Source organism: Trichechus manatus, unplaced genomic scaffold (genome assembly GCF_000243295.1).
Source record: "Trichechus manatus latirostris isolate Lorelei unplaced genomic scaffold, TriManLat1.0 scaffold00117, whole genome shotgun sequence".
In the NCBI taxonomy this organism is placed as follows: domain Eukaryota; kingdom Metazoa; phylum Chordata; class Mammalia; order Sirenia; family Trichechidae; genus Trichechus; species Trichechus manatus.
The window spans coordinates 5,891,696-5,913,803 of NW_004444053.1; the positions used below are offsets into that span (position 1 = coordinate 5,891,696).

The 22,108-nt window shown below is 38.0% G+C and overlaps 1 protein-coding gene across 9 annotated transcripts in view; it reads left to right on the forward strand.

Moving 5' to 3' along the window:
- Window positions 1-22,108, forward strand: part of PRRC2C (proline rich coiled-coil 2C) — a 107,308-nt gene that overhangs the window by 36,884 nt on the left and 48,316 nt on the right. For all 9 annotated transcript variants that reach the window (XM_023738454.1, XM_023738455.1, XM_023738459.1 and 6 more), the window contains exons 10-12: window positions 322-466; window positions 2,501-2,554; window positions 18,514-19,138. In XM_023738454.1, the coding sequence (XP_023594222.1) occupies window positions 322-466; window positions 2,501-2,554; window positions 18,514-19,138 (824 nt within the window). The remainder of the gene's footprint in view (window positions 1-321; window positions 467-2,500; window positions 2,555-18,513; window positions 19,139-22,108) is intronic.

Genomic DNA, 22,108 nt, shown 5'->3' on the forward strand with positions numbered 1-22,108 from the left:
TGGGTGGAGAAATACAAAATAGTGGGATTGTATTCCTTTGCCAGGATGTGTGTCAAGTATGAGTGCTCAGATTTGATAACTGGTGTATTGTATTTTATGCCTTCTGATGATAAGCTGGCCAAGCCCAGTCCCCAGAACATTATAGATATATAGTGTCTGTTGAGTGAATTAGTAGCATTAGATCACAAAAGCGTCTCATTTCTTTATATTTTCCCTTCAGACCACATGGAAATAATTTATTTTCTTACATAGAAAAAAATGCATTTACTCATGATACAGTACACTTTCCTTTTTTATTTTCCCTGGATTTTGAATCTTCAGTGAGGATCAAGGTCCAAAATCCTCTGAAAACACTGAAAACCGAAAAGAAGCAGATGAAGTTAACAGCACTAAATCATCTTCTCAGATACCTGCCCAGCCATCAGTAGCAAAAGGTCCCTATGGGAAAGGAGCTCTGTTTAATCAGGTTTGTTGAACTCATGGAGATCCTTGTCACTGAAGATACTATGGATGAATTAATTTTGTAATCATAGCGTTGGAAGGGGACTTAGAAAAAGGGACCTGTATAATTTTTCTTGAATAACCATGGATCTGAACCATAATTTTTATTGCATGTTAGTAGGAATTATCAATATATTAGCTAAAAATCAAGTAGAAACTGAAGTTTTCCTTTTTCTCTTATGACCACTCAGTCATACCAGAATAGAGGAATACAGTTATTTTCCCAAACTAAAACTTACATATCTGAAGTACTTTATGGGTTACAAAGTACTTTATGAATCCTAGTCAGTCTTCCTATGTAAAGTTGTACAGTGTTTGACAGCTTTGCACAGTGAGTTGGAAAGTCTAAGAAGTTTGAGTCATTATAAGGCATATTGCAAAAGAAGGGATATATGAGGGCAACAGATACACTTGATACCACTTCTGAGATGGTAAAGGGTAACAAGAGCTGCATTTCAAACTGGGGATGGGAATTGGCTTCCCTTGAAAGAGTCTGTTTATTTTAAGGAGTCATAGTATATTTATTCAACATGGATTTGCTGAATTCACGCAAAACGGAGGAAACTGTCCCTTCAGGGAGCTAAAGAGGAGGTGGCTAATAGTCTCTCTGAAGGAGAAAAGCCAATAAGCATTCATTACAGTACAGTGTGATAAGTGCTGCGATACAGGTATGCCCGTAGTGAGTTCTTTGAGAACTCAGTCAGGGGAAATGGTTTTGCAGAAGAGTTTGTGCTTGAGATAATTCTTAACAAAGCAGGAAGTAGCCCGTAAACAAAGCAAAGAGACCCATTTCAAGTAGCAGGAACAGGTGCTGAGTACTGAAGTATAAGAAAGCATGGCATTCAAGAAATTCTGAGAAGTTTGATACGGGAGAGAGATAGGAGAGCTAGGTAAGAACCAGATGTTAAGTCCTGTATGCTATACAGAAGAGTTTGGATTTTATCTCCTAAGGCATTGGTGAGCCATTGAAATAAGCTTCCAAACTCTTAAAGCTTTTTCAAGTATTTTTATAAAATTATTGTTTTTCAACTTTTTTACTTACTGACATAATTTAAAAAAACCAAACCCGTTGTAATTGAGTGGATTCTGACTCATAGCAACCCTATAGGACAGAGTAGAACGCCCCGTGGGGTTTCTAAGGCTGTAATCTTTACGGAAGCAGACTGCCACATCTTTCTCCCACAGAGTGACTGGTAGATTCAAACTGCCAATCTTTTGTTTAGTAGCTGAGCACTTTAACCACTGTACCATCAGGGCTCCTACTGGCATAGTAAAATCAAACCTGTTGCCATCAAGGCAATTCCGACTCATAGCAGGCTTATAGGACAGAGTAGAACTGCCCCATAGGGTTTCCACAGGGAGCAGCTGGTGGATTCAAACTGCCGACCTTTTGGTTAGCAGCTGAGCTCTTAACCACTGCGCCACCAAGGCTGTGTTACTGGCATAATGGGGGGTGATAATTCATTACTTCATGGGACAATAGAGAAATATATAAGAAATATCTTAATGTCCTGACTTTTTTGTGTGACATAGATTTGTATATTAGCAAGTGAATATTCCACATACTGTATTTAGTTCCAGTATGTTTTAGATGTCTCTTTTCTTTAGATAAATCTCACATTTTTTTAGTTTGCCATTAGGAGGAAAAAAAAAATCAGATAAAGAATTGTGCTTGCTAAATTAAATTTAGTAATTCTATGAGGTATGCCCCTCCCAGCCAAAATTTCTTAGGTTAGAATTCCAGAATTGGTACACTAAAGTTCTGTTATTAGCAAAGTGCATTGGAAACTCTAACCTTATTGAAATGGCAGAGTGATTCTAGAGGAAGTAAAAAGTTATCTTGCAGTAATATGTTTTATTAAGAAAAAGGAGAAGAAGACAGAAGTCCTTTTAACTATCTTGTGGTTTCATTGAGAAAATTAATACATTCAAAAATAGTTCCAATAGACACCTTTTTTGTTACCTGGTTATTTTGTAACTGTCTTCTTCTTTAAAATAGGAACGTGGAACATCATCACACCTGCCACCACCCCCAAAGTTGCTTGCACAACAGGTAAATCTCAACTAAATGTTGGTTTATGGTCTTGTATGTTTTGTTTAATTTCTTTTGTTTTAATGGAAACGCTCTTTCTATGTTTCTTATTTATAATTTATAAAATATAACTAACTCCTCACATCTTCCTTTTCATCCTTTCCATCTTTATTCTCAATTGATTATTATTAGCATGCTCCCAGTTTCACTAAGAAAATAAGAAAGCACCTAACAGATAACCAGGGCTTTGAACTGGTTCTTCCAAGTTCAGTCATGGCCAAGGAAGTGATACCAGAACAGACTTGATTTTAAAAATTTGGTTGAACCAGAACCATTACCAGAATGGGAAAAATTACAGATTGCAGCCCTATTAGAAACTTAAATCTCCCTCTTAGAAAACAAAGGCAGCGTATGCGTTGCATAGCAGCCAGATCTCTTGCCTGCTGGATTTTGTGCAGAGTCAGAAAACAGCAGTGCCCCACTCAAAGATGGCGGCTGACTGCGCAGCTTTGAATTGTGTCACGCTCCTCAGTCCTAGCAGTAGTCCAGTCTCATGCATCAGGCTCCTGAAAGCACTCACTATGCCTCTTCTGAGTCTTCCATTCTAGGGCTTTGACCCATAATTTTTCCCCGTTCTAGTTATGGTCCCGGATCACCCAAATTTAAAAAATTCGAGTCTGTTCCAGTTTCACTTCATTAGCCATGACTGAACTGCTTCAGACTGGTTGAAACCCCTGAGGATAACTATACCTGTTTTTTCCATGTCATTGTCCTTACACTCTGACTTCCTTCTGGTTACCATAGAACTGCTGTCCCTGCTACTAAGGATATAACACTTCTACTTGTTCCTGGATGCCATCCATTATCACTTACCTGCAGTATTGACTCCCATCTTTACAAAGAATTATCTTTCCATCACCACTTTTCCCATACCCCCCAGCAGCTTCTACCCTATTTCTCTGTTCTCTTTCATGGCAAAATTCTTTTAGTGAGGTCTTTGTACTTGTTGTCTTCACTTTTTCACTGTTCATTTTTCGTTAATCTTCTCCAGTCATGCTTTCCTCTCTCACTACTTTGAAACTATTATTATCAAAGTCATTAATGATTTCCATCTTGGTAAATCCACTTTTCAGGTCTTCATCTTATTTGATCTCAGTGACGTAGTTGATCTGTCCATCCATAAAACACTTTTTTTAACGTGCTTCTGAAAGTAAGAAAGACACCACCTTATTTTTTTTTCCCGAGGATTGTTGAAATGTCAAATGTTTCGTTATATTTTTGTTGATTATTTTTTATTACTACTGTACTTTAAATGAAGGTTTACAGAGCAAATTAGTTTGTCATTAAACAATTAATACACATATGTTTTGTGACATTGGTTGCCAACCTTGCCACACATCAGCACTCTCCCCTTCTTGACCTTAGGTTCCCCATTTCCATTCGTCCAGCTTTCCTGTCCCCTCGTACCTACTCATCCTTGCCCCTGGCCTGGTGAGCCTGTTTAGCCTTGTATACATGGTTCAGCTACATGTGTTACTGTTTGTTTTATGGGCCTGTCTAATCTTTGACTGAAGGGTGAACCTCAGGAGTGACTTCAGTACTGAGTTAAAAGGGTGTCCGGGGGCCATACTCTCAGGGATTCTCCGGTGTCTGTCAGACCAGTAAGTCTAGTCTAGTCTTTGTGAGTTTGAATTTTGTTCTACATTTTTCTCCTGCTCTGTCCAGGACCCTCTATTGTGATCCCTCTCAGAGCAGTCGGTAGTGGTAGCCTCACACCATCTAGTTGTGCTGACTCAGTCTGGTGGAGGCTCTGTTAGTTGTGCTCCATTAATCCTTTGGACCAATCTTTCCCTTGAAGACACCACCTTTTTTTTTCTCTTACTTCACTTTCTGCTCCTTCTGGGCCCCCTATACTGACTTGTTCCTGACTTTTCGATGTTGGGGGGTTCAGGGTTATGTTCTCAATCATTTATCTGTACCCTGGGGGATCCCATCTATATGCTGATGGCACTCAGATTTATATTTTCAGCCCTAAAGGCTCTACCCTGACTTCAAGAGTCGTATTCAACAATTGATTGACCATCTTCACCTTGGATATCTAATAGATATATTTACTGTGTCTAAAGGACATCATGACCTCATGTTTGGTAAAGTAGAGGGCCAGCAAAAAGGAGGAAGACCCTCAGTGAGATGGATTGACACAGTGGCTGCAACAGTGGGTTGAAACATAACAACAATTGTGAGGATGACACAGGACCAGGCAGTGTTTCGGTTCTGTTGTACGTAGGGTCGCTACGAGTAGGAACTGACTCTGTGGCACCTAACCACAACAAAACCATAACAAATCTCCCACTCCCATACATAGTAGGCTTCTTCTCCTGTCTTCCCTGTCACACTTAATGGCGTTATAATCCTCCTGTTTGCTCAGGCTGAAAAAGTGGAAGTCACCCATAACCCTTCTTTCTTAACCCTACACCCAGCCTAGCGTATCAGCAAATTATGTCAGCTCTACCTTCAGAATATATTCCCACCCTGACTCCTTGCCACCACCCTATTATATTTTCTTTGAACTTTTTCAGTATGTTATTACCAAGTCTTGCTTTCTACACTTGCTGCTTGCTCACCTGCCACCTCCGTCCCAAATTCTCCTGTAGTACATTTGATCTTTCTAAAACTGTGTATATTAAGGCACTCATTCCTTGTTTGGATCATTCTCATGATCTTTAAGATCTCTGTCAACGTTTCCTTTTTTTTTTTTTCCAATTGTACTTTAGATGAAGGTTTACAGAACAAATAGTTTCTCGTTAAAAAGTACACATACTGTTTTATGACATTGGTTAACAACCCCACAGCATGTCAGCACTCACCCTTCTTGACCTTGCAGGACTTTTTTTTTTTTTTGGTGAAAATATACATAGCCAAAGATTTACACCATTTCAAAAATTTCTACATGTACAATTCAGTGACATTGATTACATTTTTCCAGTTGTGCTGCTATTCTTACTATCCTTTTCCAAATTATTCCATTACCATTATCTTCAACTCACTGGCCCCTAGGCTTCCCATTAAACCTTTTGAGTTGCTGTTTTCAATTTGATCTCACGAAGATAATTCTTTTTTCTTTTTTTATTCAATAGATGGAGGTTTACGGAACAAATAGTCTCTCATTAAACAGTTAGTACACATATTGCCCTATGACAATGGTTAACAACCCCATGACATGTCAGCAGTGTCCCTTCTCAACCTTGGGTTCCCTATCACCAGCTTTCCTGTACCCTCCTGCCTTCTAGTCCTTGTTCCTGGATTGCTGTGCCTCATTGGTCCTGTTTTGTTTTATGGGGCTGTCCAATCCCCGACTAAACAGTGAACCTCGGGACTGACTTCACCACCGAGCTAAAAGGGTGTCCAGGGCCATATTCTCAGGTTTCTCCAGTCTTTCAGGCCAGTAAATCTGGTCTTTTTTTTTTTTGTAAGTTAGAATTTTGTTCTACATCGTTCTCCAGCTCTGTCCAGGACCGTATGTTGTGATCCCTGTCAGAGCAGTCAGTGGTGGTAGCCGGGCACCATCTGGTTGTAATGGACTCTGAATCTGGTGAAGGCCATGGTAGTTGTGGTCCATTAGTCCTTTGGACTAATCTGTCCCTTGTATCTTGTTTTCTTCATTCTCCCATGCTCTCAAAGGGGTGAGACCAACGGAGTATCTTACATGGCTGCTCACAGGCTTTTAAGACCCCAGACGCTACTCACCAAGGTAGAATGTAGAACACTGTCTTTATAAACTGTGTTATGCCAGTTGAGCTAGATTTTCCCCGAGTCCATGGTCCCCACAGCCCTCTGCCCAGCAATTCAGTCCCGCAGGGAGTTTGGATGTTTCTATGGAGCTTCCTTAACCTTTCCTTGTACAAGTTGTGCTGGCTTCCCCAGTATTGTGTACTGTCTTACTCTTCACCAAAGTTACCACTTACCTACTGTCTGTTTAGTTTCCCTTCAACCCTGCCCATCCTTCATAACCAACAAAGATTGTTTCTTTTTGTGTATAAACTTTTTTATGAGTTTTTTACAGTAGAGGTCTCATACGATATTTGTCCTTTTTTTTTTTTGATTGTTGTAATTTAAAATGAAGTTTACCTTTCAGTTTCGTGTCCCATACAAAAACTTATACATGCATTGTTATGTGACCCTAATTGCTCTCCCCATACTGTGCCAGCACACTCCTCCTTTCCACCCCTGGTTCCCCATGTCCATTCAGCCAGCTCGTAACCCTCTCTGCCTTCCCATCTCATGTCCGGACAAAAGCTGCCCATTTAGTCTCTTATACCTACTTGAGCTAAGAGGCACACTCCTCACGAGTATCACTTTATGTCCTACAGTCCAGTCCAATCTTTGTCTAAAGAGATGGCCTCAGAAATTGTTTTAGTTCTGGGCTGATAGAGAATCCAGGGGCCATGCTTTTCGGGATTCCTCCAGTCTCAGTCAGACCATTACGTCTGGTCTTTTTACTAGAATTTGAGTTCTGCACCCCACCTTTCTCCTGCTCCATCCGGGACTCTGATGTTCCCTGTCAGGGCAGTCATTGGTGGTAGCCAGGCACCATCTAGTTCTTCTGGTCTCAGGCCAATGAAGTCTCTTGTTTATGTGGCCCTTTCTGTCTCTTGGGCTAATACTTTCCTTGAGTCTTTGGTGTTCTTTGTTCTCCTTTACTCCAGGTGTTGGGACCAATTGATGCATCTTAGATGGCCGCTTGCAAGCTTTTAAGACCCCAGATGCCACTCATCAAAGTACGATGCAGAACATCTTCTTAATAAGCTTTATTCTGCCAGTTGACCTAGATGTACCCTGAAAAGCAATGGTCCCCAGACCCCTACCCCTGCTACTCTGTCCCCCGAAGTGTTTGATTGTATTCAGGAAACTTAGCTTTGGTTTAGTCCAGTTGTGCTGACTTCCCCTATAGTGTATGCTGTCCTTCCCTTCGCCTAAGATAATTCTTATCTGATATCTAGGTAGTAAATAAACCTCATCCTCCCTCCCCACCCTTGTAAACATCAAAGAATGTTTTCTTCCGTGTTGAAACGTTTTCTTGAGTTCTTATGATAGTGGCCTTATATAATATTTGTCCTTCTGTGACTGACTAAATTCACTCAGCGTAATGCACTCCAGATTCCTCCATGTTATGTTTCATGGCTTCATCGTTGTTCTTTATCATTGCGTAGTATTCCATTGTGTGGGTATACCATAATTTCTTTATCCAGTCATCCGTTGTTGGGCACCTAGGTTGTTTCCATCTTTTTGCTATTGTGAACAGTGCTGCGATGAACATGGGTGTGCATGTATTTATTTGTGTGACAGCTCTTATTTCTCTAGGATGTATTCCAGGGAGCGGGATAGCTGGATCATATGGTACTTCTGTTTCTACCTTTTGAGGAAGTGATTTCCAAAGTGGTTGTACCATTTTACATTCCCACATGTATAAGTGTTCCAGTCTCTCCGCAACCTCTCCAGCATTTATTATTTTGTGTTTTTTGAATTAATGCTAGCCTTGTTGGGATGAGATGATATCTCATTGTAGTTTTGATATGTATTTGTCTAACGGCTAATGATAGTGAGCATTTCTTCATGTGTCTGTCAGCTGCCTGAATATCTTCTTCGGCGAAGTGCCTCTTCATATCTTTGCCCATTTTTTAATTGGGTTATTTGTCTTTTTGCTGTTGAGGTTATGCGGTATCTTGTGGATTTTAGAGATTAGATGCTGATCAGATTTGTCATTGCCAAAACTTTTTTCCCAGTCTGTAGGTTGTCTTTTGACTCTTTTGGTGAAGTCTTTTGATGAGCATAAGTGTTTGATTCTTAGGAGCGCCCAGTTATCTAGTCTGTTTTCTGGTGCTTGTGCATTGTTACTTATGGCTCGTATTGTGTTTATGCAATGTATTAGGGCTCCTAGTGTTGTCCATGTTTTTCCTTCCAGGATCTTTATCGTTTTCAATTTTATATTTAGGTCTTTGATCCATTTTGAGTTTTTGTGCATGGTGTGAGGTATGGGTCTTGTTTCAGTTTTTTTGCGGATGGATATCCAGTTATGCCAGCACCATTTGTTAAAGAGACTGTCTTTTCCCCATTTAACGGACTTTGGGCCTTTGTCAAATATCAGCTGCTCATAGGTGGATGAATTTATGTTTGGATTCTTAATTCTGTTCCATTGGTCTATGTATCTGTTGTTGTACCAGTACCAGGCTGTTTTGGCTACCGTGGTGGTATAATAGGTCCTAAAATCAGGTAGTGTGAGGGCTCCCACTTTGTTCTTCTTCTTGAATAATGCTTTACTTTTCGGGGCCTCTTCCTTTTCCATAAGAAGTTGGTGATTTGTTTCTCCATCTCATTAAAAAATACTGGTGGAATTTGGATCGGGATTGCATTGTATCAGTAGATCGGTTTGGGTAGAATTGACATTTTCACACTGTTGTGTCTTCCTATCGATGAGCAAGGTATGTTTTTCCACTTATGCAGGTGTCTTGCAGTAGTGTCTTCTAGTTTTCATTGTCTAGGTCTTGTATGTCTCTGGTCCGATTTATTCCTAAGTATTTTATCCTCTTGAGGTCTATTGTAAATGGTATTGATTTGATAATTTCCTGTTCAAGGTTCTCTTTGTTGGTGTAAAGGAATCCAGCTGATTTTTGTATATTTATTTTATATCCTGAAACTTTGCTGAAATCTTCTGTTAGTTCCAGTAGTTTTCTTGTGGATTCTTTGGGGTTTTCTGTGTATAAGATCATATCATCTGCAAATAGAGATACTTTGACTTCTTCCCTACCAATTTGGATGCCCTTTATTTCTTTTTCTAGCCTAACTGCTCTGGCTAGGACCTCCAGCACAGTGTTGATTAAGAGTGGTGATAAAGGGCATCCTTGTCTGGTTCCGGTTCTCAAGGGGAATGCTTTTCAAAGTCTCTCCATTTAGGATAATGTTGGCTGTTGTCTTGGTATAAATGCCCTTAATTATATTGAGGAATTTCCCTTCTATTCCTATTTTGTTAAGAGTTTTTATCATGAATGGGTGTTGGAGTTTGTCAAATGCCTTTTCTACATCAGTTGATAAGATCATGTGGTTCTTTTGTTTATGTGATGGATTACATTGATTGTTTTTCTAATGTTGAACCATGCTTGCATACCTGGTATAAATCCCACTTGGTCATGGTGAATTATTTTTTTGGTATGTTGCTGAATTCTATTGGCTAGAATTTTGTAGAGGATTTTTCCGTCAGTTTTCATGAGGTATACTGGTCTGTAATTTTCTTTTTTGTGGTGTCTTTACCTCGTTTTGATATCAGGGTTATGCTGGCTTCATAGAATGAGTTTGGTACCATTCCATCCTTTTTTATGCTCTGAAGTACCTGTAGTAGTAGTGATGTTAACTATTCTCTGAAAGTTTGGTAGAATTCTCCAGTGAAGCCATCTGGGTTAGGGCTTTTTTTTTGTTGGGAGTTTTTAAATTACCTTTTCAATCTCTTCTTTTGTTATGGGTTTATTTAGTTGTTCTACCTCTCTTTGTGTTAGTTTAGGTAGGTAGTGAGTTTCTAGAAATTTGTCCATTTCCTTTAGGTTTTCAAATTTGTTAGAGTACAATTTTTCATAGTAATGTGTTATGTTTCTTTTAATTTCAGTTGGATCTATTGTGATATCACCCATCTCACTTCTTATTCGGATTGTCTGCTTCCTCTCCTGTTTTTCTTTTGTCAGTTTGGCCAGTGGTTTATCAATTTTGTTGATCTTTTCAAAGAACCAGCTTTTGGAACTCTTTCAAGTGTTTTTCTATTCTCTATTTCATTTAATTCTGCTCTAATTTGTATTATTTCCTTTCTTCTGGCACCTGAGGGCTTCTTTTTCTGCTCTCTTTCTACTTGTTCCAGTTGTAGGGTTAATGTTTTGATTACGACCCTTTCTTCTTCTGGATGTGTGCTTTTATTGGTATAAACTGATCTCTGAGCACTGCTTTTGCTGTGTCCTAAAGGTTCTGGTAGGATGTGTTTTCATTCTCCTTTGATTCTGTGAGTTATTTACGCCATCCTTAATTTCTTCTATAACCCAATAGTTTTTGAGCAAGGTGTTGTTCAGTTTCCTTGTGTTTGATTTTTTTTTCCCCAGCTTTTTCTGTTACTGCTTTCTACTTTTATGGCTTTATGGTCGTAAAAGATGCTTTGTAATATTTTGATGCTTTGGATTTTGTTAAGACTTGCTTCATGGCCTAATATGTGGTCTATTCTGGAGAATGTTCCATGTACGTTGGGAAAAAAAAGTATACTTGGCAGCTGTTGGGTGGAGTATTTGGTATATGTCTGTGAGATCAAGTTGGTTGACTGTAGCATTTAGCTCTTCCCTGTCTTTGTTGAGCTTCTTTCTGGATGTTCTGTCCTTCACCGACAGTGGTGTGTTGAAGTCTTCTCCCACTATTGTGGAGCTGTCTATCTCTCTTTTCAGTGCTCTTAGAGTTTATTTTATGTATTTTGAAGCCCTGTTGTTGGGTGTGTAAGTATTTATTATAGTTATGTCCTCCTGGTGTATTGACCCTTATATCATTATATAGTATCCTTTTCTATCCTTTCTGGTGGATTTTACTTTTAAAATCTATTTTGTCAGAGATTAATATTGCCACTGCTGCTCTTTTGAGTGTTGTTTGCTTGACATATTGTTTTCCATCCTTTGAGTTGTAGTTTGTGTCTTTTAACGTGTGTCTCTTGTAGGCAGCATATAGACGGGTCATGTTTGTTCATCTAGTATGCCACTCTCTGTCTCTTTATTGGTGCGCTTAGTCCATTTACGTTCAGCGTAATTATTGATAGGTATGGGTTTAGTGCTGTCATTTTGATGTCTTTTTTGTATGTGTTGTTGACAGTGTCTTTGTTCCACTTAATTTTCTCTGCTGAGTTGTTTTTGTTTATGCGTTTTCTTTTCATCTTTTTGATGTTGTAGAATTTGTATTTGCTGAGTCTTTATATTTTTCTAGTTTTTTATTTTGACTTGTTGGATTGTTAGTTTCCTTTGTGATTACCTTAATATTTACCCCTCTTTTTCTAAGTGTATACCAGTCTTTTATTTCTTTGTATCACCTTGACTTCCACTCCATCTGAAAAATCTATGTTTACATTTTTAAAGTCCCTCTTTTTTGTTTTAATGTTGTCATCGTTTACATATTGACATCTGTTTCCCTGTTTTCAATGTTTTAGCTTTGGTTTGTTTTTGTGACTTCCCTGCCTGGGTTGCTCTGTCCTGTGTTCTAGTCTTGGGTTCTTATCTATGTTAATGATTTCTAACCAGAGGACTCCCTTTAGTATTTCTTGTAATTTTGGTTTGGTTTTTGCAAATTCCCTAAACTTCTGTTTATCTGGAAATGCCCTAATTTCACCATCATATTTGACAGACAGTTTTGCTGGATATGTAATTCTTGACTGGCAATTTTTTTCCTTCAGGGCTTTATATATGTCATCCCATTGCCTTCTTGCCTGCATGGTTGCAGCTGAGTAGTCTGAGCTTATTCTTATCGACTCTCCTTTGTAGATGACTTTTCGTTTATCCTTAGCTGCTCTTAAAATTCTCTCAACTAAGTTAGTGTCAAGTGCTTTATCTTCAGTATCGCTAATTCCGTTGTCTCAATTCTGCTCCTGTGAGTTTCTATTAAGTTGTCTAATTCTGACATTTTATTGTTAATCTTCTGGATTTCTCATTGCTGTGTCTCTATGGATTCCTGCAGCCTGTTGAATTTGTCATTATGCTCTTCTCTAATCTTTTTAATTTTCTCTATTGCATGTTGTGCATTTTGCTTAATCTCCTTCCTCATCTCTTGAAGAGCCCTGTATATTAATCTTTTGTATTCTGCCTTGGTAATTCCAGGAAATTTTCCTCCTCTGGAAAATTTCTAGATTCTTTATTTTAGGAGCTTGCTGAAGCCATCACGGACTGCCTTTTTATGTGATTTGATATTGACTGTTGTCTCTGAGCCATCAATAAGTTATTATATTTATTGATTTTATGTTTGTTTACTGTGTCCTAGCTTCTTGTTTTGTTTTGATATGCCCATATAGACTGCTCATATGAGCTAGTTTGATGATTGGCAGCTTTGAAGCTCTGATGTCCTGTCACCAGGTTGTTAGATCTGTTACTAGGTATGTGAGCTCAGGAGTCTGTCCTGTATGGACTCAGCTCAGGTGCCCAGGTAGATAGCTGCCAAGTGTGTGATGCAGGCTTTCACTTGCACTCCTAGACAGACATGGGTGATTGGTGTAGGCATAGGCAGTGGGCTGATGGCTGTCCCCAAGTATCCAGGAAGAGGTGTCCTTGTACCCTAGTGTGCATAGGTGGGTGGGTTTTGCAGCTGGACTATGAGCACCCAGTGCTATTGGCTGTAAGGACTGGGTGGTACCTCTTATTCTTGGCCCCCTATTGCAGGTGGCTAGGTGGCATGGATGGAGCCACCAGTCTCAGGCCCCTGATGTGGGTAGGTGAAGACCCTGCTTAAAGGGCAGAGCAATGTCAAATGTCACGAACCTGCCACTTCACAGCGGAAACAGTCAAAGTTAGACTTCAGGTATATACCCTGTTGTACTGCGGTAATGAGGGCCTACGCTGTTGAAATGTGCCCTTACAAGTCCCTGCAGGGGAAAAGGCATGCAAAGCCTGTGGATCCCTTATGCCTGTGCCTAGGCAAAGGAACTGTGTCTACCCTGAGTTCCTGGCTTAGGGTAGCCAGCAGGTTTTTTCTCCCCCCCGCCCCCCAGTATGTTAATTTGTTCACTCTCCAAGGCTAGGAGAATGGCTCAGGGCGTGTGAGGGATCCTACTTTCTGCCCAGGGGACTCGGCAGGAAGCAGGAGGTAAATGGGAGAGAGGTTTTTCCCTAAGGGGGGTTGTTTTTCATCTGTGCGGTAGGCCGGTCGCAATTACTTATCTTTTGCCAGTGGAGGGCGGCTTCTCACTCGTTCTGGGTGGCCAAGTAAACTCTCTGCCTCGGGTCTATCCCAGTGCTAAATATGCCTCCCAAGCATGGCTGCTTGCCTGCCTCACCGCTCACCCCTGAACTGATCAGTCCTGATGGGCTCAGGCTTTCGCCAGGTGAGGCCTGGCAACTCCTGGCTGCTTCCGAAACCGTCTCTCCCTCCCCCTGCCACTCAGTCTAGTTCTTCAACTTTGTCTTAGATGTTCAGGGCCCCTAAATTGTCATATGTAATCGATTCACTTATTTTTTCGGGTCTTTGTCATAAGAGTAAGAGAGTCCACCGGTGGCGTCTTACTACTCTGTTATCTCGGCCCCACCCTCTGTCCGACATTTCTGATCTCATCTACTGTTCCCCCTGTCTGTATCTCTAGCCAGATAGATTTGTTTTGCTGTTCTTTTTTATTCATCCTCAAAACTTTTCACTTGATGTTTCATCTAACAAGAAGACCCTTTACTGAAATCCTTATGAGCAAGGTCTTTATATTACTGCTTTAGTGGCCTTCCACCACCATCTCCACCAGTTACTGTCCTCTTCACCACTGAATGTTTTTATAGCATTTCTACTAATTAATTTGTTTTCTTATTTATTATCTATCTTGTTACTTGCTGAATTCTCTGTGCTTAGAATAATATTGGACACAAGAGGCACTCATTCTGAATAAATGTGCTTATGTGTGATATACCAGGTAAACTTTTAGAAAATTATAATTTAACAAAACTAGTAATATTCCATATATTTTTCTAGAAAGTCTTTATTAAGTCAGTGGAAATTTGGTTGAGAAGTAAAATATCTATAAATCCAAACTTGTGTTTCTCAGCCTTTTTAAAATATGATTTTGTCCTGATGCAGTTTAGTATTAAGTAGATTGAAATTATCAGATTTTCTTTTTTTATTCATCTTTTCCAAGTACACTAAGATAGACAATGTTCTGGACCATAAAGCAAGTCTCAGTAAATATAAAAGACTTGAAATCAGACAGTGTGTTCTCTGACCACAGTGGAATTAAATTAGAAGTGATTAACAGAAAGATAAATTAAAAAAAAACTCACATATTTGGAAATTAAACAGTATACTTATAAATAACTCCTGCATCAAACAAGAGACTGCAAAGGAAATTAGAAAGTATTTTGACCTGAAGGTTAATGAAAATAAAACATCTCAAAAGCTTTGGTATACAGCTTAATAGGTGTTTAATCAGAAAAAAAAAAAAAAAACAACATTGCCATCAAGTCAATTTCAATTCATAGCACAGAGTTGAACTGCCCCACAGGATTTCCAAGGTTATAAATCTTTATGGAAGCTGACTGCCACATCTTTCTTCCACGGAGTGGCTGGTGGGTTCAAGCCGCTGACCTTTTGATTAGCAGTCAAAGTCTTAACCACTGAGCCACCAGGGCTCCTTAATCAGTGTTTAGAGGGAAGTTTATAGTTTAAAATGCTTTATTTAGAAACAGGTATAAAATCAGTATGCTCAGCTTCTACCTTAAGAAAGTAAGCTTGTTTTTGAAAATTTATTCTAAGATAAGTAAAAGTAAATAATAAAGATAAGGAAAAATAATGAAATAGCAAACAGTGAGAAGAATTGAAGACACTAACAGCTGGGGTTTTTTCTTTTTAAAGATCAGGAAAATTGACCTCTAGTATCCTGATCAAGAATAAAAGAGAAGAAGAAATTACCAAGATAGGAATGAAATGGGGGAACATCAGTACAGATACTGCAGATATTAAAAGGATAATAATGGAAAGACAATATGATCATTTTAGTAGATTTAACAAAGGATTTGACAAAATCCAATGCCAATTCATGATAAAAATTCAACAAACCTGTAACTAAGGAGAACTTCCTTAATCATATACAGACCATCCACCAAAAAAACCTGTAGCTAACATCGGACTTAATAGTGAAAGAACAGAGCTTTCCCACTAAGATCAGGAACAAGGCAAGGATGGTCACTCTCAACCTGGTCACTCTCAACCATTTCTATGCAATGTTGTCCTGGTAGTCTGAGCCAAGGCAGTAAACAAAATAAATGAAAGTAATATAGACTGGAATGGAAGAAGTAGAACTGTCTTTATTTGTAGACATAATAATGTACGTAGAAAATCCTAAATAAAAGCTACTAGAACTAATAAGTAAATTAGCAAGGCCATAGACAAAAAATCAGTAAAAATAATTGTATTTCTATATACTACCATCAAACAGTTGGAAAAGGAAAATTTTAAAATAGCATCAAAATTATCAATTATTTGGGAAGAATTTCACAAAATATGTGTAGTAACAATTCACAGAAAACAATAAAACATTGATGAGAGAAAAAGAAAACCAAAATAAGTAGAGACATACCATATTCATGATTTGACAGCTTCAATATTATTAAATGGCAGTTTTTCCCAAATTGATCTATAGGGTCAGTGCAAACCCCATCTAAATTCCAAAGCTTTTTTTTTTTTTTTTTTTTTTTTGGGTAGAAATTGACAAGCTGCTACTGGAAACTTCTGTGGAAACTAAAAGGATCTAGATTAGCCAGAACAGTTTTATAAAAGAAAATAATCTGAAGGAGGTTTATAGTGCCTAATAAGAAGATTTACTCTAAAGCTACAGTAATCAAGACATCATGGTACTGGCCTAAGGATAGACATGTAGTCCAATGGATCAAAATAGGGAAACCAGAAATACTATCTTCAAATGTATGGTCAATTGATTTTCATTAAAGGTGGCAAGGTAAATTGATGGGGCAAGGTTAATCTTTTCAACAAATGGTGCTGGAAGAACTAGATATTCATGGGGGATAAATGAACCTTGACCCTTACCTCACACCATAAATGGAAATTAACTCAAAATGAATTATAAATCTAAATAATGAAAGCTAAAACTAAAACATCTGGGAGAAAATCTTCACTATTTTGGGGTAAACAAGGATTTCTTAGGACACGAAAAGCATAAATAAGAAAAGAAACCGATCAATTAGACTTTGAAAAACACTCTAAGAAAATGAAAAGATATGCCTTAGAAAAATGCCTCAGAAAAAATATTTGTATTACATATATATGACAAATGACTTGCGTCTGGAACATATAGTAGCCCAGTAAAATGATTTGAACATTTACTTTGCAAGAGAAAATATACAAATGGCCAATAAACTCATGAAAAGATGTTCAATATCTTTAGTTACCAGGGAACTGAAAATTAATACCACAATGAGATTTTATTAGAAACCCAAAGTTAAAAAGACTGACAATACCAAGTATTGGTGAGGATGAGCAGCTGGAACCCTCATAAATTGTTGCCAGTGCTGTGAAAACTTAAACAATCACTTGGAAAAACAGTTTGAAGTTTCTTGTAAAGTGAAATATACAGTTACCATATGACTCAGTAGTTCCACTCCTAGGTATTTATCCAAGAGAAAAGAAAACACTCATGTACACAAAAAGCTACATGTAAATGTTCATAGCAGTTTTATTCCTAATAACTAAAAAACTGGAAGCAACCCACATGTCCAGCAGTAGGTGAATGGATGTACATATAATGAAATACTATCCAGCAATAAAATCGAGCTAACTGCTGATAAACACATGAGATCCTTAAAACCATTAGACTGCACAGAAGAAGACCCAAACACATAATATAACTGTGTATATCCGCCTAGGAATACATAGGAAAGACAGAACTACTGTATAGTGCCAGAAGCAGACCATTTGTTCCTTGGGGCCAGAGATGGGGGCTGAGGGGTAATTGTGTTGGTGATTGCACAGTTGTATCATTTGTTCAAACTCATCAAACTATACACTTAAAATATGTGTATTATATTTTATGTAAATTATACTTATATGAAGTTTTATAAAAAATGCCTAATCTGTGGGATTACTGTGTAAATTAGGTGCTTTATATTAAGTCTAGTCTTTTCATCACACCCTTATTGTTTCTTTTGTAAATATTCTGACTGGATTGTGTAACTTAAGATTTCATCCTAAACCCTCATGACACAGTCGTTAAAACGCTCAGCTGCTAACTGAAAAGGTCAGTGGTTCGAACCCACTGGCCTGCTCTCCAGGTGAAAGATGTGGCCATCAGCTTCCATAAAGATTTACAGCCTTGGAAACCCCATGGAGCAGTTCTGCTTTGTTCTGTAGGGTTGCTGTGAGTCAGAATCAACTGGATGGCAGTGGGTTTGGTTTTTTTTTTTTTTTTTTTAAGCTTTTAAAATCAGTATGCTGAAGGAAAAAAAATCAGTTTCTTTATGTTTTCAGCCCTTCGTGTGTTGGTTTCATTCTGCTTTCTTTTGTGTAGTTACTGGCAGTGGTTTTTTATCGTTGTTTTATAACACATTATTTTGAAAGTTAAATCATTGAAATGCAGCCTCTCAGGAGGTAACCCTCTCACTCCCTACCCTGGGTTCTATATAGATAGATCTGTCCTGCCCCACCCCCAACGGACTTCTAGGAATTTCTTCTCCTTTTTGATGTCATCAGCAGTGTTGTCTCCTTCTTTTTCACTTTGCTCTTTGGCCTGCTTTTTCCCAGTAGCTACACTTCAGTCTTCTGAGAGCTCATGTGCTGCCATTTTGGGTCTTTGTGGCATTTTCTCTTTTAGGTGTACCAGCTCTGGCAGCTGCTGCTGAAGCCCTTGTACTTTAGATTTTCTTTTTTTTTTAAATTTTCTTTTAAGTCTCTAAATTTAGATTCTGACACTCACGTCATGCTTCTGGTTTTACTCAACAAATACCAAGCAAGCAATAATGTTTGGCACAATAAATAGGTGCGTGCTCAGTAAATATTGAATGTCTGGATTAATTATTCTGGTCTTAGTTTGGGGAATTATCTAAATTTTATCTTTTCCCCATGTTGTTATTTGTTTTCATTTTAAATGTGTTTTTTTTAATCAGGAAAATTTCTGCCGTTTTCCTGTTAGTATTTTTATTTTCTTTGTCTATGCCTATGATTTCCAGTGTTGGTCAGAAATAACAGAGTTGTCGTACTCATCTGATACCTTACTGTTTCAGCATCCACCTCCTCCAGATCGACAGGCAGTACCTGGAAGAGCAGGCCCTTTCCCCCCCAAGCAGCAAGTACCTGATGAAGATGAAATTTGGAAGCAAAGACGAAGACAACAGTCAGAAGTTTCTGCAGCAGTGGAACGTGCTCGTAAACGGCGGGAAGAAGAAGAGAGAAGAATGGAAGAACAAAGGAAGGCAGCTTGTGCAGAGAAACTGAAACGATTAAATGAGAAGCTTGGCATTGTGGAAAAGCAACCATCTCCAGAGGAAATTAGGGAAAGAGAGCGTGAAAAAGAACGGGAGCGTGAGAAAGAACTTGAAAAAGAACAAGAACGAGAGAGAGAGAAGGAGAAGGAAAGAGAGAGGGAGAGGCAACAGGAAAAGGAGAAAGAACTGGAGAAGGAGCAGGAAAAACAAAGAGAAATGGAGAAAGAAAGAAAGCAAGAAAAAGAGAAAGAACTAGAACAGCAGTGGGAAAAGGAAAAAGAACTGCAAAAGACGAGAGAACAGGAGAAGGAATGTGAGCTGGAACAGAAGGAAGGGGAAAAAGTGGAGGAAAAAGTTGAATCCAAAGAACCTGCTTTAGAGCCTGTGATAGAAAAACAGGAAAGCGAAAACAGCAGTACTAAAGGTATGATGGGGTTGATCATTCTTATATAAGCTTTATAAGAAGTTTTATATTACTTACAATGTGGGTGTTTTGTGTGTTATGTGTATGTGTGTGTGTGTAATATATGTCATCTAAATTAACTTAATTGTTTTAAGATAGCATTTGTAGTGCAAAACGTGGTCTTAAGGTCCCCCCCCCCCTTTTTTTTTCTTATTTTATATTAAGGGAAAAAGGAGTCGATAGAAATAGGTCATTTGGTTTTGGAAAGGATGATGGTGGGGTTATTCAGTGAGGTTAAAAAAAAAAACTGGTTGAATAAACATTGCTGAAATGTTTCTCAAAGTTACTACATGAGCTTTAATTCTGTTTGGCTTCAAAATTGTGTTGGCTTCCCTACTTTTTTTCTGATTCCAAGACATTTAGCTAAATAAGATCTCATTTGTTCACATGCATTAATATCTATAGAAATTTACTGAACGAGAGCTTAATGGAAATGTTAGATTGTCATAATTAAATAACTACACCCATTTTGTAATTTCGTATTTGTTTTTCTATCAGTTTAAATATTATCTAGCTAATGTGGAGCCCTGGTGGCAAAGTGGTTAAGAACTCAGCTGCCCACCAAAAGGTTGGCAGTCCAAATCCACCAGCCACTCCTTGGAAATCCTATGGGGCAGTTCTACTCTGTGCTACATAGTCACTATGATCAGAATTGATTCGACAGCACCTAACAACAACAACATAGCTAATATGCTTGCCAGACTTTGATTTCTGTGTAATTATACTTTTTTAAAAAGTCTTTCTAGATCTAATCAACATTTTTGTTGTTCTCCAAGTTGGCTTATAGACTAATTAATGTAATTAAAATATGGCATAAAACATTGCTACTTAGTTGTTCAGTCCTAATGTACAAGTTGAGTTAAAATAGTGATATAAAATATAGTTTTATTTTAGTATGTTTTCTAATACAGAAATACTAGTTTTTCTGACCCTAAATGCCATGCTCTTTCTATACATCCTTGTTGCTTAAAATTATAAACCTATTTAAGAATTTTTAACTTTTTCCTTATACTCAGCGTTACTGTCTTAGTTATCTAGGGCTGCTATAACAGAAATAACACAAGTGGATCAAAGAGAAATTTATTCTATCAGTTTAGGAGGCTAGAAGTCTAAATTTGGGGCACCAGCTCCAGGGGAAGGCTTTCTTTCTCTGTCAGCTCTAGGGGAAGGTCCTTGTCATCAATCTTCCCCTGTTTAGGAGCATCTCAGTGCAGGAACCTCGAGTCCTTTGCGCTCTGCTCCCAGTGCTGCTTTCTTGGTGTTAGGAGGTCTCCCTGTCTCTCTGCTTGCTTCTCTCTTTTGTATTTTAAAAGAGATTGACTCAATGTACAACCTAATCTTGTAGATTGAGTCCTGCCTCATTAACATAACCATCTCTAATCCTGCCTCATTAACATCATAGAGGTGGGATTTACAACATTTAGGATTATCACATCAGATCACAAAATGGTGGACAGTCACACAATACTGGGAATCATGGCCTAGCCAAGTCGACACACATTTTGGAGGGACACAATTCAATCCATAACAATTACCTTCAAACTTGGCTGTTAGTATAACTATGAAAAAGTAAGAGTATTTTATCTTGACTTTTTTTAATGATATAGATTTATAGATTTGATAATAATTTGATTATTAGATTTCATAAATTTTCTTCATATTATAATCAGTCTAGCAATAACTTCGAAACCCTGGTGGCGTAGTGGTTAAGTGCTGTGGCTGCTAACCAAAAGGTCGGCAGTTCGAATCCACCAGGCGCTCCTTGAAAACTTTATGGGGCAGTTCTACTCTGTCCTATAGGGTCACTATGAGCCGGAATCAACTTGACGGCAATGGGTAGAGAGAACTTGATTCTGATATTGGGCTTTTATTAATATGTTGTAAGCTTTTAGCAGGATTGCTCAAAACACCGATTAAAGTCACATTGTTTAAACAGAAATAAAAAATACTGCCATGTACATAATACATAATGTTAATAAGCTTAAGGAATCTGGTTAACCAACAGCTAACAAGAAAGGACTGCAAATTAGAAATGAGGAAATTTATATTTTAGTTCTGGTTCTGCCACTGAATAGATTTGTTGACCTTATATAAGTTAATTTAATTTTCAGTAGTGGCTATATCTACATAAATATTGTTTTCTTTTTAATAATCCTTCTTTAGTGTTGCTTTTATTTTCATCCACCATTTATATGTTCTGTCATGGTAATTTAGCTAAATTTATCAGTGAGGTATACCCATTTGATTTTAAGTGTTATAGCTAGTTGGCTTTTTTTTCCCCTCCAATATTTTGTTTTTCCCTTTTACAACATTCTTAGTATTGAATGTAATGCAGACATGAAAAATGTAATCTGTAATTCTATACAGCATGACTTTACATTGACAAACTTTCTAAGATTCATCCCTAGTCATCTAAGAATAGAATTTAAGATTCTTCCCTAGTCATCTAAGAATAGAATTTGTAAACTCAGCTTTGTAATTGTGACAATTTACATGCTCTAGAACAATATGACTCATGTTTTCCTTGGAATGAAAAATCTTTTTTCTTTTTCTTTAAACGTGTGTGCTTCTCATTCTACTGTAGCATAATTGACACCCTTTATATAGAATAATTATTTATATGTTTGAAGATAGCTGGTGATCACTCTGTTTTCTTCAGACTTAAACTCATTATTGTTAGTTTGCTTTATAGATAATATACACCCTTGATCCTTAAAAAACCGCATAAACGAATGTTCCCTATTTTAAGGCATTTGTGTTTTCACATAGGTCCTGGGGAACCACAGGTAAATATTGACAGCTGTATTGATATTTATTAAAATAAGTGGAAAGTAGGTAAAGTTTGATATGTTTTATTAGCGCAAAATAATCAAGTACAGATTTTTGTACGGTGAGAACTTTGGACCGGTCATCTTTCTCTTAGGAACCCAA